Raw genomic sequence first — 14,064 nt, 5'->3', positions numbered from 1 at the left:
CCTTACCCTCTCTTGTTTGAAATCTGCAAAAGCACCATCTGCATATTTCTGCTTGCTCAAAAGCTGTTTCCTCCTCTCCTGACGTTTGGCACGCTTCTGGAATTCCTCATTGTGAATGTTCAAGTGCGAGGTCAGCTCGGCGGTGCTCTGCAGTTTGCTCTCGCAGTGCTTGCACTGGTAGGCGGAGCCCTGCAGCCGGGGGCCGCCGCCCAGGATGACGAAGTCCCTCTTGAGGTCCCGGCTATGGTGGTCCGTGTAGTGCATGCTCAGCAGCTCAGCCGTGCTAAAGGACAGCTTGAAGCACTTGATGCAGCGGAACGGGAGCCACTCGATGTCCTGCCCTTCGTTTCCCTCCACCTCGGCTTTCTCGAAGCCACCTCTCTCTTCCGAATCTTCCAGCAGCATCGGCTTCTCGTGCTCGTCAGCGTAGACCGCGGTGAAGTAGCCCCCTAGCTTGCTGGCGTGCTGCTTCTTGGGAAAGACCCCCGGGTGGCGCTTCATGTAATGGGACACGATGCCCTTCTTGCTGAAGGACTGGAAGGCGCACAGGGAGCACTTCTTCTTCTCCACGGCGCGTCGCAGCTCTTCGCTGAGTGGCGGGGAGTCATCCTTGGGTGGCGACGGGATGATCACCTTGTTGGGCTTGTCGCTGATGGTTCTGGAGGCCGCCAGGCAGTGGGTGTAGTAGGCGTCGATGTCGTGGCGCTTCTGGTAGTGGGCAGCCAGCCCTTTGCGGATGGGGTTGGTGTAAGCACACAGGGCGCACTTGAAAAGGTTGTTCTTGCCCTCGGGCTGGGCGCGCACGTTGTTGTGCTTGATGCGGTAGTGCCGGGCGATGCCCTTCCGCGTGGAGCAGAAGTACTTGCAGAGCTGGCACCGGAACACAGTGTGGGACACGAGGTGCGAGGTAGCGAAGTGAGACGTGGACACGGGCTCCTCTCCCACCTCGTCTTCCATCACCGAGACCTGGGAGGGGCTCACTTCAGTGGTTATCTCGGGCTCAAGGGACATGGGCAGCTTCGGGGGCGACTGGGAAAAGACGTCGAACTCCGGCTGGTTGTGGTACTTCTCATAGTGGATTCTGAGTTTCTCCAAAGTGCCGTGTGTGTAGGGACACAGTTTGCAGCGGTAGGCGCCGTACCCTTGCTTGAAGATCCTGCTCGTCTCCTCTACGTCGTTCTGGGCTATGTCGGTGGACTGCTCCACGTCATGCACGAAGTCCTCTGCGGTCACCTTGATGGCCGGATGTCGCTTCTGGTAGTGGGTCAGGACTCCGTGGATGCGGGTGTTGATATAAGGGCAGTGCCTGCATTTGTAGACAGCGCCGGGGTTGATATCGATGTCCTGGGCAAAGTCGGCAGCCTTCACCTTCATGCCTGGGTGCTTCTTCCCATAGTGGGTCAGAAGGCCATGCAGGTTGTTATATTCAGACTGACACACCGTACACTGATATGGGGTGGAGGAGATGGCGGGGTTAGCTGAGGCAAGCTGGATGGTCTTCTCAGGGGAAAGCCTGGCATCCTCGGGGCATTCGGCTTCCTGCTCAGGAAGCGGGCCGGGCATACTGTTTTCACAACTCACAGGGCCCACCAGGTCTTCAGAGGAAGACATGGGATTCTCCACGGCATCTTTCTCCTTGATGATATCCAGCAGCACCGACTCGTCCCCGTTCATGGCCCAAGGGTGGAATGCTTGGTAGTGATTGGTGATGTCCCAGATGGAGAGGGCTTCGAAAACACAGTCTCTGCATCTGTATGTTTTGGCTTCAGCTGGCACAGTGAGAGAGGGAGGGGACGGGTCTGGCCCTGCCCAGAGCTTGGTGGCCATGTAGGTATAATCCACGTAATGCTCGGGGTGCCTCCTTTGGTAATGCAGGAGCAAACCGCTTGGCTCTGTGTGGGAATAGATGCACCACTCGCAGTGGTAGCCAGCTTCTATCAAGCCATCTAGAAATGCCCATCGCATGATGGACGTGACCGTGGCCTTCAGGGCAGGGTGGTCTTTCTTGATATGCTTCCTTAGGGCATAAAAATAAGGGGAGGTGTACGAGCACTGCCTACACTTGAGCGCTCGCAGTTTTGTTTTGTCCCGCTCCACACCCGAGGGGGAGACCAGCATGCAGCTGGCAGGCTTCTTCTGGTTGCGGTCGCAGAGGCTTCGGATGGTGGCTGTGTGCTGCCGGATCACGTCCGCGTTGGCCTTGAAGTCTCGGTGCTTCTTCTGATAATGAATGAGGACACCTTTGACCGTCCGGTTCCCATAATCACAGTGCTGGCAAAAAAACATCTCATTCTCCACGGGAGGGCCATCTCTCTCGGAGCTGCTCCGGTTGAGCTGTTGCATAGGGGCGGGTGGCCGGGGGGAACCATGGGGCCCCTCCGGCCCTCTCATCATTGCAGCTGTGGGAGGAGCCTGTCTGATATATTTGGCAGTAACCTTTATTTCTGGGTGTCTTTTCTGGTAGTGGACAAGGACTCCCACAACTGACCGATTGCTGTAGGAACAGTGTTTGCAGTAGTAAAGCTCAGTACTGAGGTCTGGTGGCGGGGGTTGTGGGGGGGGGGGGGAACCCATGGTGGACATTTTGGGAGACATTGGAGCACCCACCTCAAATGATAACTGAGAAAGGGCAGAGCCCCTGTCCACAGACACCATTCGCATGGTTTTCTGGATCCTAAAGTAGGAAGCCTTTTCTTCTGGGTGTTTCTTCTGATAATGAACCAACACAGAGTGCATGTTGGGGCTCGCGAAGGAGCAAACGTCACAGTCGTACACGACAACGGTGTTGACCGAGGGGTCCTTCTGATTTTCACATTCTGGAGGAAAGGTCTTGGAAGGAGTGTTTTTGGGGAACGGAGCTGGCATACCGCCACCACGGGCCACGGGAGTGGACGTGGCCATGTTCTTCGGAGCCGAGTTCAGGATCTCCCGCAGCGTCTGGGATTCTGTGCCTAGCCCCTCCTGCTGCTCCACCACATAGCTGGAAAATATCATGGCATTGTTAATCTTCACGGTGGGATGCATTCTTTGGTAATGTGGCATCAGGCTTCGGACGTTCGGGCTTGTGTAGGAGCAAAAGCGACAGCGGTAGATCAGGTCCGAGTGGTCAAAGTTGAGGACGTTCATGGCTTCCGGGTGGTGTTCGCCGTAATGCTGCTGCAGGTCTTCAAAGTTGGTGTAGTCGATGTAGCATTCCAGGCACCGGTACACTGCACTGTGATCATTGGGGTCCAAGATGTACCTGAAGCTGAACTTAATGTACGGGTGCATGCGCTGGTAGTGGGTGCTGACGCTCCGGGCAGACTTGTTGTTAAAGTCACAGTGTTTGCAGTAATAAAGTCTTCCCGAGTCGCTGAAGTCAGTATTTTCATTACTGTGCTCAGTTGCGTAGATAGGAGTCTGGGTGTTGAGCAGAGTGGTATTGGAAACCTGGTGATCTTTCATGTTGGTGGAGGGGCCGTAATAATCCTCTTCATCTTCAGAAAGGGTGAGCTCTATTTCAGCCCCATTGGTGGCATTGTAATCATGAGCAACAGTTCTGAAGTTGGGCTCCTTCGGGGGCTCAGGGGCATCTCTCGCCCAGATCTGCTGGGCAGAAAAGGGCGTGGGCACCTCCAGGACGGGCTCCGGCGGGTCTTCCTCCCTGTCCAGCTCCACCTCGATCTCCACTTCATTGTCCTCCTCTTCCTCCTCATCATCTTCCACGTTGATCACCGCATCTTCCTGCTGTTTTGTTTGGTTAATTTTGCTCTGCAGGTTGCTTGCTATCTCGTCAATCCTGGTCCTCTTCTTCACGGGCGATAAGTCGAGTGGAAAGTCGTTAGCGAGCTTCCTAGAGGCCTTGGCGACAAAATTGTTCTTGGAGGACAACCCAAGAATTGAGGTCTGACTTTTCTTCACAGTGTTGCTGGAAGAGGGGTGGCTGTCTGTCTCGCTGTCCAATGGCAGGTTTGAGGTCTGCCCCTCGAATTTTGGCAAGTTGTCGCAGAAAGAGTGTTTGTGCTGCTGATGAACTCGCAGCCCTTTCAGAGTCGTGGTGGAGTAATTACACATGGTGCACTTGTAGGGGTGCAGGGGTGGGGCTTGCGCGGGCGGCGGGGGAGGCGGCGGGGGCAGCTGGGGCTGGGGCGGCACCTGATGGGACGACTGTAGCTGCGGCGGCTGCGACGGAGGTGGTGGCGGCGGTGGCGGTGGAGGTGGGGGCGGCTGTTGCTGCTGCAAGGGATCCAACAGGACGCCTGACTTTCTGCCATTGATGCTTGAGCTCTCGTAAGACACGACACCTTCATTCAGCGAGGAGGAAATGCTTTCACCCTGGGAATTCACAGCATCCCAATCTGATGTGGTACCCGTGTGACACTGTTTGTGAGCCCCAAGTTTTAACGAGCTCTTGCAAGTAAACGGACACTCGTCACATTTGTAGACGGCTGTCTTTCCAGATAAGTGGATGTTTTCTATGTGACGGGAAATACTACGTCGATGCATGGTGAGGAAAGGACAAAAGGGGCACTGGAACCTATTCATGAATCTTCTAAATGGGATCCCCTTGGTCTCCAATAATTTGTTGCCATCTGAGCCCATCAGCTGTTCTGCAGACATGCCTACTGTCTGGTGATCCATAGCATTTAAGCCATTTTCACTGTCTATTTCATTTAACTCTTCATCAGAACTGGAGTCATTCAGCATGCTGTTAGTTTCCAGGTCAGCAGAAGAACTGGTCATCTCGGGCATTCCGTAACGGGATCTCTCCGCCAAGTTAACGAGGCCAGAATTGTGAGGTGACTTCGGCTTCATCTGAGAGTAAGACATGGGCGAAAACTTGGAAGTGGAAGAAGAATTGGGTCTCATGATGGAGTTGCCCATGGAGCCCCTGAAGTTGGAGACGTTAGTGTTGGGTAACTCCCGGCTGGCAGCATTCATGGACAAATAGGTGGAGTTAGAAGTGGGGCTGAGGTCGTTCTTGTTCTGCGCCTCAGGCACATTTGTCCCTTCTTGCTGCTGCCTGAGACTGGACAGGATCTTGACCATGCTGCGGTGCTTCTTCATCATATGGTCACACCAGCGTTCTCGGCGGGGGGTCTGATAGCTACACCACTCGCAGCAAAAGTTGCCTCGAGACTTGGTCAGTGGCTTGACCATTGATTCTAAGATGCTGCGCTCCACCACCTCTGCTGGCAGTTCCTTGCAGGGGTCCTGCAGGGACATGGGTGGGACCACCGGGTCTGGCATTGGAGCGGGGGCAGGGGGGGGAGCAGTGGTCTCCTTCAAATTGTTTTTGTGATACATCTTCTGATGCTTAATTATTCTTGCCCTCCTTGGTGACTTGTATGTGCAAAACTGGCAAGAGAAGACCTTTCCAAATCCCTCATGCATCATGATATTATAATTTAAGGATCCTGGAATAGGGGGTCCGGCTGAACTCCCTTCAGCTTGAGCTCCGTGGACCTTCCTAGTGTGTTCAAAGAGGAGGTTTTTTGACCTGAAGTAGCGTACACAGAACTTGCATTGGAAAAACTTGTTTGTTGGTTTGGGATTAGGGGCAATATGCTGACTGTAATATCCTGGACTATGGCCATAGTAACTTCCAGTCCCCAATGTGGCTGCATTTTGACCTAAAGAGAAAGCATAAAGTAAGTGGGCAGAGAAGCGCAAAGCAAAAGCAAATCAAGAAACTCAATCATGCAAATCCAGTTTGCTTTTCAATTATTCTTCATTAATAAACATCACATTCAAAAGGCCTAACATCTCAAGATGAGGCCCTGAAGAGTAGTAACGAAGTGTTAATGAACATACACATGTTGCCTCTCATGGATGGAAGGTAGTGCTCGGCTTCAGGTGCAAGACTCCCCTCATCTCTATCTATGCGCCACAGAGCTGTGCAAGTTTCACAAACTGCGATATTCATTCTAGAACTTTCCAAGATACTACCTTATGCTCCAAATTGAAAGGAAGCAAAGAGACATAAGGAAGCTGAAAGGACTATTGCCTGGGCTACTCAATAAGAGAAACATGATGCCCAAATCACAAACACGGCTCACAAAGGGGGATTCCAGGGCTTAGGACTCTATACTTTCCCTGCCATGGCCCAGGTTCAATCTCCAGTCAGGGAACCAAGATCCCGCAATTTGCGTGGTGGAGCGAAAGAAAAAAGAAAAATGGCTCACAGGGAGCGAGAAACTTTGTAGGAGATGTGCATGTCAAGAACCATGGCTACAGCTGCCTCAGTAGGGTACACAGCCTTTGCCTACACAGGTTGCTCTAAGGAACTTGAGGACAGTCCCCTCCAGGGGACATTCCTGACTGGCATGCCAACCCCAAGCCAGGCTCCAGACAGGTTATGTGCTGGGACTTTAGAAAGCCCCAAGACACAGCGGCCAGGGTTCACATTGGCCAAGTCATAATATCCATTCATACCAAGTTGTAGAACAAGGAGTATGTGATTGAGGCCCTCCACAGGGCCAAGTTCAAGTTCCTAGGCCACTAGAAGAGCCACTCCTCCAGGAAGTGGGGATTTACTAAGTTTCCTGCAGACGAATCTGGAAATATGGTGCAGAAAAGTGGCTCATCCCAGATGGCGGTGGGGTCAAATACACCCCTTATCATGACCCTCTGGACAAATGGCAGGCTCTGCATTTGTTAGAGTCTTGATGTTGTCACCTCCTTACTCATGCCCACCAGTAAACCCTACTTTCCTGTCAAAAAATTTTAAAAAAGAACCACAGCTATAGGCTCAAAATAGATGAGGGTAGTGAAATACACCAGACGCATCAATCCTAGGACAGATTTACCTGTTAAATCCTCTGCAATCGCAAATTCATCCTTTATAGATGAAAACTCCACCTCGGTCTGGTTACTGGCATTCATGGACCCAGATCGTGACTCATTCGCGTTGTCTTCAGCAACGTCCGTCGGCTGTAGAAATGCCGTGTGGACATCCTGGATGTGCGCCTTGAGATCTTCGTAAGATGGGGCTCTGAAGTCACAGCCATCACACTGAAGCACCTCCATCATCTGGGTCTACTCTCTCACATTAGGAACCTGGGGCAGAAGGCAGAACAAAACGTCTTAAGGCCTGCACTCATTGCATACCCCCAAGCTGGTGGGGCTACGAGTCCACTAATGGAAGAATTCCAATATCAGCCAATTTCTCTCACTGGACTTTGCCAGATGCAACAGTGGTCAAAGAAAGGAAATCAGACATAATAGGAATGGTGTCCTTGACATCATAACTTCAAAGAAAGGAGGAAAAAAAAAAAGATAAACTTTTTCTAGTTTGATATATCTTCAAATGCCATTTGTCAAGAAAACCCTTAATACTTCAAAAGTTTTCGTAGCTTCTGAATGTCTTAACTGATTTGAGATTTCTTGATAAGTTAATACTGACTTTGATTCTGGCTGAGACCTATTTTCTTTCTGAACCGGAATCTTCTCAGAAGTAAAGAGACTGCCCATATAGAAGAAAGAGTAAACTTCAATCTTCATTAGCAGTTTTAATACAAGAACATCAATGTTTTATCAGCAAATGGTGAAACAGTGTGGAACCTCAGAGTAGCAGTGGAAAAAGCTTTTACTGTACTTTTTATTCTTCTACTATCTTAACTGATATTAAGATACACCTCCTTCTTCCTTCCCTTTCTTACACAGGGTATTTTTTTTTTCATGAGCTAAATGGTTATTTGCTTTTTACTACCTACCAATTATAACCTAACAGCTTCTCCAATCTAATTAGGTCATAAAATATTTCTCATGAGATTCTCAAACAACCAACTCTAGATGACAATCCAGTTTCTAGTTTCAAGTTGCACCTTGGTACCTTAATTCACACTAAGGCAACAGAAACACATGTGGTTTGGAAGAAGGGCTTCTAAGGCAGGACCTCCTCTTTTTCCACTTTTCCCCTTTATGAATCTGAAGTACATACTTGGGCATAAAAAGCTGGGAAGCTGATTTCGAATAAGGCAAAACTTGCCCTGGCCACTTTTGCCCTGCTATTTACTGTGTGACTGAAAGATACACATAGCTTCCCATAAACTCAATGGAGAGACTCACCATTAAGAAGTTAAAAATGTATTAGAAGGCATGCCCTTCCTATCTTCATGTATATCCTGAATTGAGATACCCAGTTATTATCCTAATGATGGAGTTACTTCACTGAGCTCATGGCAAACTCTACGAAGCCAATGAAATCTAGAACCAGATGTCCAAGCACAAAAGCCACAGCCAAACCTTTTACTACTTTGATTGTATTTGGCACCTTCCTATACTTTTATTGTAAAAGATCAATTATTTCTGCAAGGGGAATAAAGTCGAGGAATCTGTCAATGTAGTGAAAGGAGCTATGACAGGAGGATTTTTTCTGAAAGAATGCTCCTGCTGATAGCCTGTGAAAATAACTCCTGGCAAGTCCAGCTCTGGACAGCCTGAGCTCGTAGGGCGAGAGGCACTTATTTACCTTCTCTCCTTTCACCCAGCAGTTTCTCCTTTTTCAATAAACCCTGAACTGTGCACCAGACTTCTTTTCAGCTAACTCAGCCTCCATGTTCCGGGCCACACCAGCTTTTTTCTGTCTCAGCACCAACCCAAATTGTGTAGAAGAGGTTGCTATCAGCTCTGGATCAAATTACAGCCGACACGGACGCCCCACCCCACTTCTCCTTTTCGCACAGCCCATTAGACCTGAAAACAAATTTTTCCATAGTGCAGACGACTCCTGCATTTAGAACACTTCACAGCAAAAAGGCGGATCATCCAGGGTGCGCTCCCCATCCCCCCAGCTTAGTCCTTTCATCTCAGCCAAACAAGCCACAGCTCTGCTGAATGTGTTTATCACACTTTCAAGAGATAGGAGCTCCTGCGTCACTGAAGCTCTAAGACTCACTAAGCTGCCCTAGTCCTCTGAGCTTTAGGAGCGGCCATTTTAGCTCAGAGCTTCCCCTCCGAGCACAACATGGCTTCTCTGGGATGGATGCTGCCAGGCTGACAGGCAGAGGAAACAGGAGAGGAGCAGTCTGGGCCCCTCCTCTGCCCTCCTCCTCTCAACAAAGAAGGAACTGTTTTCACTCCTTCCCGAAAAAGCAGCACCTTTCTCCTCCTCACATGTCATTCACCAAGGATCTCCCGAAGGTTCTTTTATCCCATGATTGATGGGCTGGTACGTTCATCCCAGCACAGCTCTGGTTACTGCAGGACGTTCCTGGACATGACCCTGTTCTCCAGCAGCCTTTGGGGGTGTGCTGGAGGGGGGAAACCTCCAGAATGCCTTGGCTTCTTGGGAGTCGTCCTTCCACACACAGAAGACATACCATCCGACTCTGCTTGCCGGATTCCAAAGTCTAATGACCTTTGTTAATCACCAGCCAGTCTGTCTGCATCAGCAGACCCTGCCAACAGGCACACCCTTCAACACAAAGGCTGTAGCTATTCCTTTTAAAAGAGGTTCTCTGAAAGCTCCATTGTGTAGCCGAGAGGAAAACAAAATCTCTTCCCTTCAAAACTTCAAGCCTTTAGACATAATGTAACAGAAGGCTTTCTGCTGTGTGTCTTTTGGAAAGTTTGAGCCTCATTCTCACTACATCCACCCAAAAAATGACAGTTCTGCCCAAGGAAAGCAGGACACCTTTGGCATTAAGTCCTCCACCCCGAGATGAAACTCATCTCTCCACACGGGTCTCTAATATGTTGGTGTCTTCCAAAGCTGTTATCAAGGATTCAGACTTCACTGGATGCAAACACAAATCAACAGCCTTCTTGTTCCGCTACAAAGGAGATTAAAGGGTTAGGAGATCAAGAAAAAAAAAAAAAAAGGCCCTGATTTGGAAAAAGAAGAGATGATGAAAGTGATTTCCTAATAGGTTCTAGCTTTAATGTTGTTGCAGACTCTACCTCAAAAATAGCGCAGAGCCTTGGAAGAGGTTAATCTCCAGGCTGCCGAGAGAACCAGCGTCAGGTACGGCTGAACGGCCTTCAATTTGATGTCCTGAAATGAGGATGTAGCCTCCTCTGAAAGGCATTTTGTCTTTGTCCACATATTGCTCCTGGAGACGTTGACAGAAGAAGAAAACAGAAATTGCCAGCATGGCCTCAACAATCAAAGACACAGAAACTTGATGTGTTTATGAGTCTGAGGACGGACACATGGGCAAGAAGCGAGAGGAGGAGGAGGCGGAAGAGGGGAGGAGAGAGACAAGGAAAGCTGGACCTGAGGATGACCCATTCATCAACCCAAGGATGTTTTTGCAGCAGATGGTAATCCTCTGAGAAGCCAACAACAAAGATGGGAACAAAGATGAGAAATACGCTCCTGCATATTTGACTGTTTCATCAACCCAGAAAGAACAGCAACCCTAAAAGGCTAAACCAGACACTGACAACTACCAAATGATGATTTAAAGTTAACAGCCTTGATCTCCTATCTACTTACTTTATTTAAAAGTACAGCTGCGATAGTGAGATTATTAGCAATATTTTTTTTTCCCACTGACCAAATCAGCAAAATCAAAAGCAGAAGAGAAAGCTTCTGAACTAACTAGAAAGAAATGCTATTTCAAAAGGTCATGAGATAAATCTACAAATCAAACAAGCACCCCCCACCCCCATCTCCTACTCCCAATACAATATCTCTAGACCATTCAAGGTCAAACAGGCATCGGAAGACTAGACTCTCAACACCATCCAGGATGATGCCTTGGCAGGCAGATGAATATGGGTTTGTTCCCAAATAAGCTAAGACCTAATGTGATTAGTCCTCCTAACATGAAACCTCTCAGTTCAGTCAGTCAGTTCAGTCGCTCAGTCGTGTCCAACTCTTTGCGACCCCATGAATTGCAGCACGCCAGGCCTTCCTGTCCATCACCAACTCCCAGAGTTCACTCAAACTCAGGTCTATCGAGTCGGTGATGCCATCCAGCCATCTTATCCTCTGTCGACCCCTTTTCCTCCTCCTGTCCCCAATCCCTCCCAGCATCAGTCTTTTCCAATGAGTCAACTCTTCGCATGAGGTGGCCAAAGTACTGGAGTTTCAGCTTTAGTATCAGTTCTTCCAAAGAAATCCCAGGGCTGATCTCCTTTAGAATGGACTGGTTGGATCTCCTTGCAGTCTAAGGGACTCGCAAGAGTCTTCTCCAACACCACAGTTCAAAAGCATCAATCCTTCAGCACTCAGCTTTCTTCACAGTCCAACTCTCATATCCATACATGACTCCTGGAAAAACCATAGCTTTGACCTTTGTTGGCAAAGTAATGTCTCTGCTTTTGAATATGCTATCTAGGTTGGTTATAACTTTCCTTCCAAGGAGTAAGCGTCTTTTAATTTCATGGCTGCAGTCACCATCTGCAGTGATTTTGGAGCCCCCGAAAATAAAGTCTGACACTGTTTCCACTGTTTCCCCATCTATTTCCCATGGAATGATGGGACCAGATGCCATGATCTTAGTTTTCTGAATGTTGAGCTTTAAGCCAACTTTTTCACTCTCCTCTTTTACTTTCATCAAGAGGCTTTTTAGCTCCTCTTCACTTTCTGCCATAAGGGTGGTGTCATCTGCATATCTGAGGTGACTGATATTTCTCCCGGCAATCTTGATTCCAGCTTCTGTTTCTTCCAGTCCAGCATTTCTCATGATTTCTGCATAGAAGTTAAATAAGCAGGGTGACAATATACAGCCTTGACGTACTCCTTTTCCTATTTGGAACCAGTTGTTCCATGTCCAGTTCTAACTGTTGCTTCCTGACCTGCATACAGATTTCTCAAGAGGCAGGTTAGGTACTCTGGTATTCCCATCTCTTTCAGAATTTTCCACAGTTTATTGTAATCCACACAGTCAAAGGCTTTGGCATAGTCAAGAAAGCAGAAATAGATGTTTTTCTGGAACTCTCTTGCTTTTTCCATGATCCAGCGGATGTTGGCAATTTGATCTCTGGTTCCTCTGCCTTTTATAAAACCCGCTTGAACATCTGAAAGTTCGGTTTATGTATTGCTGAAGTCAGGCTTGGAGAATTTTGAGCATTACTTTACTAGTGTGTGAGATGAGTGCAGTTGAGCAGTAGTTTGAGCATTCTTTGGCACTGCCTTTCTTTGGGATTGGAATGAAAACGGACCTTTTCCAGTCCTGTGGCCACTGCTGAGTTTTCCAAATTTGCTGGCATATTGAGTGCAGCACTTTCACAGCATCATCTTTCAGGATTTGAAAAGGCTCAACTGGAATTCCATCCCTTCCACTAGCTTTGTTTGTAGTGATGCTTTCTAAGGCCCACTTGACTTCACATTCCAGGATGTCTGGCTCTAGATGAGTGATCACATCATCATGATTATCTTGGTCATGAAGATCTTTTTTGTACAGTTCTTCTGTGTATTCTTGCCACCTCTTCTTAATATCTTCTGCTTCTGTTAGGTCCATCCATACCATTTCTGTCCTTTATCGAGCCCATCTTTGCATGAAATGTTCCCTTGGTATCTCTAATTTTCTTGAAGAGATCTCTGCTGCTGCCACTAAGTCACTTCAGTCGTGTCCGACTCTGTGCGACCCCATAGACGGCAGCCCACTAGGCTCCCCTGTCCCTGGGATTCTCCAGGCAAGAACACTAGAGTGGGTTGCCATTTCCTTCTCCAATGCATCAAAGTGAAAAGTGAAAGGGAAGTTGCTCAGTCGTGTCCGACTCTTAGCGACCCCATGGACTACAGCCTACCAGGCTCCTCCATCTATGGGATTTTCCAGGCAAGAGTACTGGACTGGGGTGCCATTACCTTCTCCTTTCCCATTCTGCTGTTTTCCTCTATTTCTTTGCATTGATCGCTGAGGAAGGCTTTCTTATCTCTTGCTATTCTTTGGAACTCTGCATTCTGATGCTTATATCTTTCCTCTTCTCCTTTGCTTTTCACTTCTCTTCTTTTCACAGCTATTTGTAAGGTCTTCCTAGACAGCCATTTTGCTTTTTTGCATTTCTTTTCCATGGGGATGGTCTTGATCCCTGTCTCCTGTACAATGTCATGAACCTCCGTTCATAGTTCATCAGGCACTCTATCAGATCTAGTCCCTTAAATCTATTTCTCACTTCCACTGTATAATCATAAGGGATTTGATTTAGGGCATACCTGAATGATCTAGGCTCTAGACTATTCCAATTTTCCATGACTTTGCAGTACTACTGATTACCACTGGCTGGTTTGTTCACTTTACATTTATAGGCTGGGTGTTTCACGAGGTGGGGTTTTAATGGAAAACCCCAAACCCAACTTTCATGTTGCATAAACTCTTGAAGACATTTTTAAGGAAAATCCAGAGATCTTGTGAAAGGTTGGGAATATACACTTGAGAACAGGGAAATGGAAAGAATGGCCACTGGCTGCTCTTTCTCAATCTTAAAAACAGCAATTGTCAATTTATTTACAAAACAAACTGACTCAAAGACATAGTAAATAAAGTTATGGTTACCAAAAGGGAAAGGGGAGTGGGGGGAAGGATAAATTAGGAGTTTGAGATTAGCAAATTACTATATATGAAATAACAAGGTCCTACTGTACAGCACAAGGAAATATGTTCAATATCTTATAATAAACTCTAACGGAAAGGAATCTGAAAAGGAATATATTATACATATATATGTATATCAGAAAGTAACACAACATTGTAAATCAACTATACTTCAATTCTTTAAAATCACCAATTTTAATTTCTACCATCTGCCCACCATGTTCTGTGTTTAGAATTTCCAGGGGCCCATTATGCCTCTGTTTTCCTCCTGTGAAAGTGAAAGGTTACATTTCAGGGGTTCATGCTGTGTCTTCCCCAGTCACTGCCCAGACCCAACAGGAGAAGGGAGGCACCCTGGGTGGCTGGAGGGTGCTTCCACAATCCTGCCACCACCAACCTGCACCCAGGTCAGCCTGGGGAGCACTGTTCTCCAAGCTTGCATGCAGCATGAGTATTTTCAAGTCAAAATCCCAACTGTCTCCAGGAAGTGTCCACGTGAAAACGTGCAGGCCTTGTCTGGACCTACACTGTTCCGACTGAAGGACTGCAGACCAGAAATAAAGCCGTGAAGCGCTGCAGCCACAGGGATTCAGGAGCA

At 48.0% G+C, this 14,064-nt stretch overlaps 1 protein-coding gene across 3 annotated transcripts in view; it reads right to left on the bottom strand.

Moving 5' to 3' along the window:
• ZNF462 (zinc finger protein 462) overlaps positions 1-14,064 on the bottom strand; it is a 157,535-nt gene that overhangs the window by 88,807 nt on the left and 54,664 nt on the right. For 2 of the 3 annotated variants that reach the window (XM_040237900.1, XM_040237892.1), the window contains exons 2-3: positions 6,789-7,038; positions 7-5,612 (exon numbers count right to left, since the gene is read on the bottom strand). In XM_040237900.1, coding sequence (XP_040093834.1) covers positions 7-5,612; positions 6,789-7,011 — 5,829 coding nt within the window. In that variant the 5' untranslated portion in view covers positions 7,012-7,038. The remainder of the gene's footprint in view (positions 1-6; positions 5,613-6,788; positions 7,039-14,064) is intronic. The other variant, XM_040237907.1, reaches the window with a different exon arrangement.

The sequence above is a fragment of the Oryx dammah genome, unplaced genomic scaffold (genome assembly GCF_014754425.2).
Source record: "Oryx dammah isolate SB20612 unplaced genomic scaffold, SCBI_Odam_1.1 HiC_scaffold_1, whole genome shotgun sequence".
Taxonomy (NCBI): domain Eukaryota; kingdom Metazoa; phylum Chordata; class Mammalia; order Artiodactyla; family Bovidae; genus Oryx; species Oryx dammah.
This window is presented reverse-complemented; position numbering and strand designations above follow the sequence as displayed.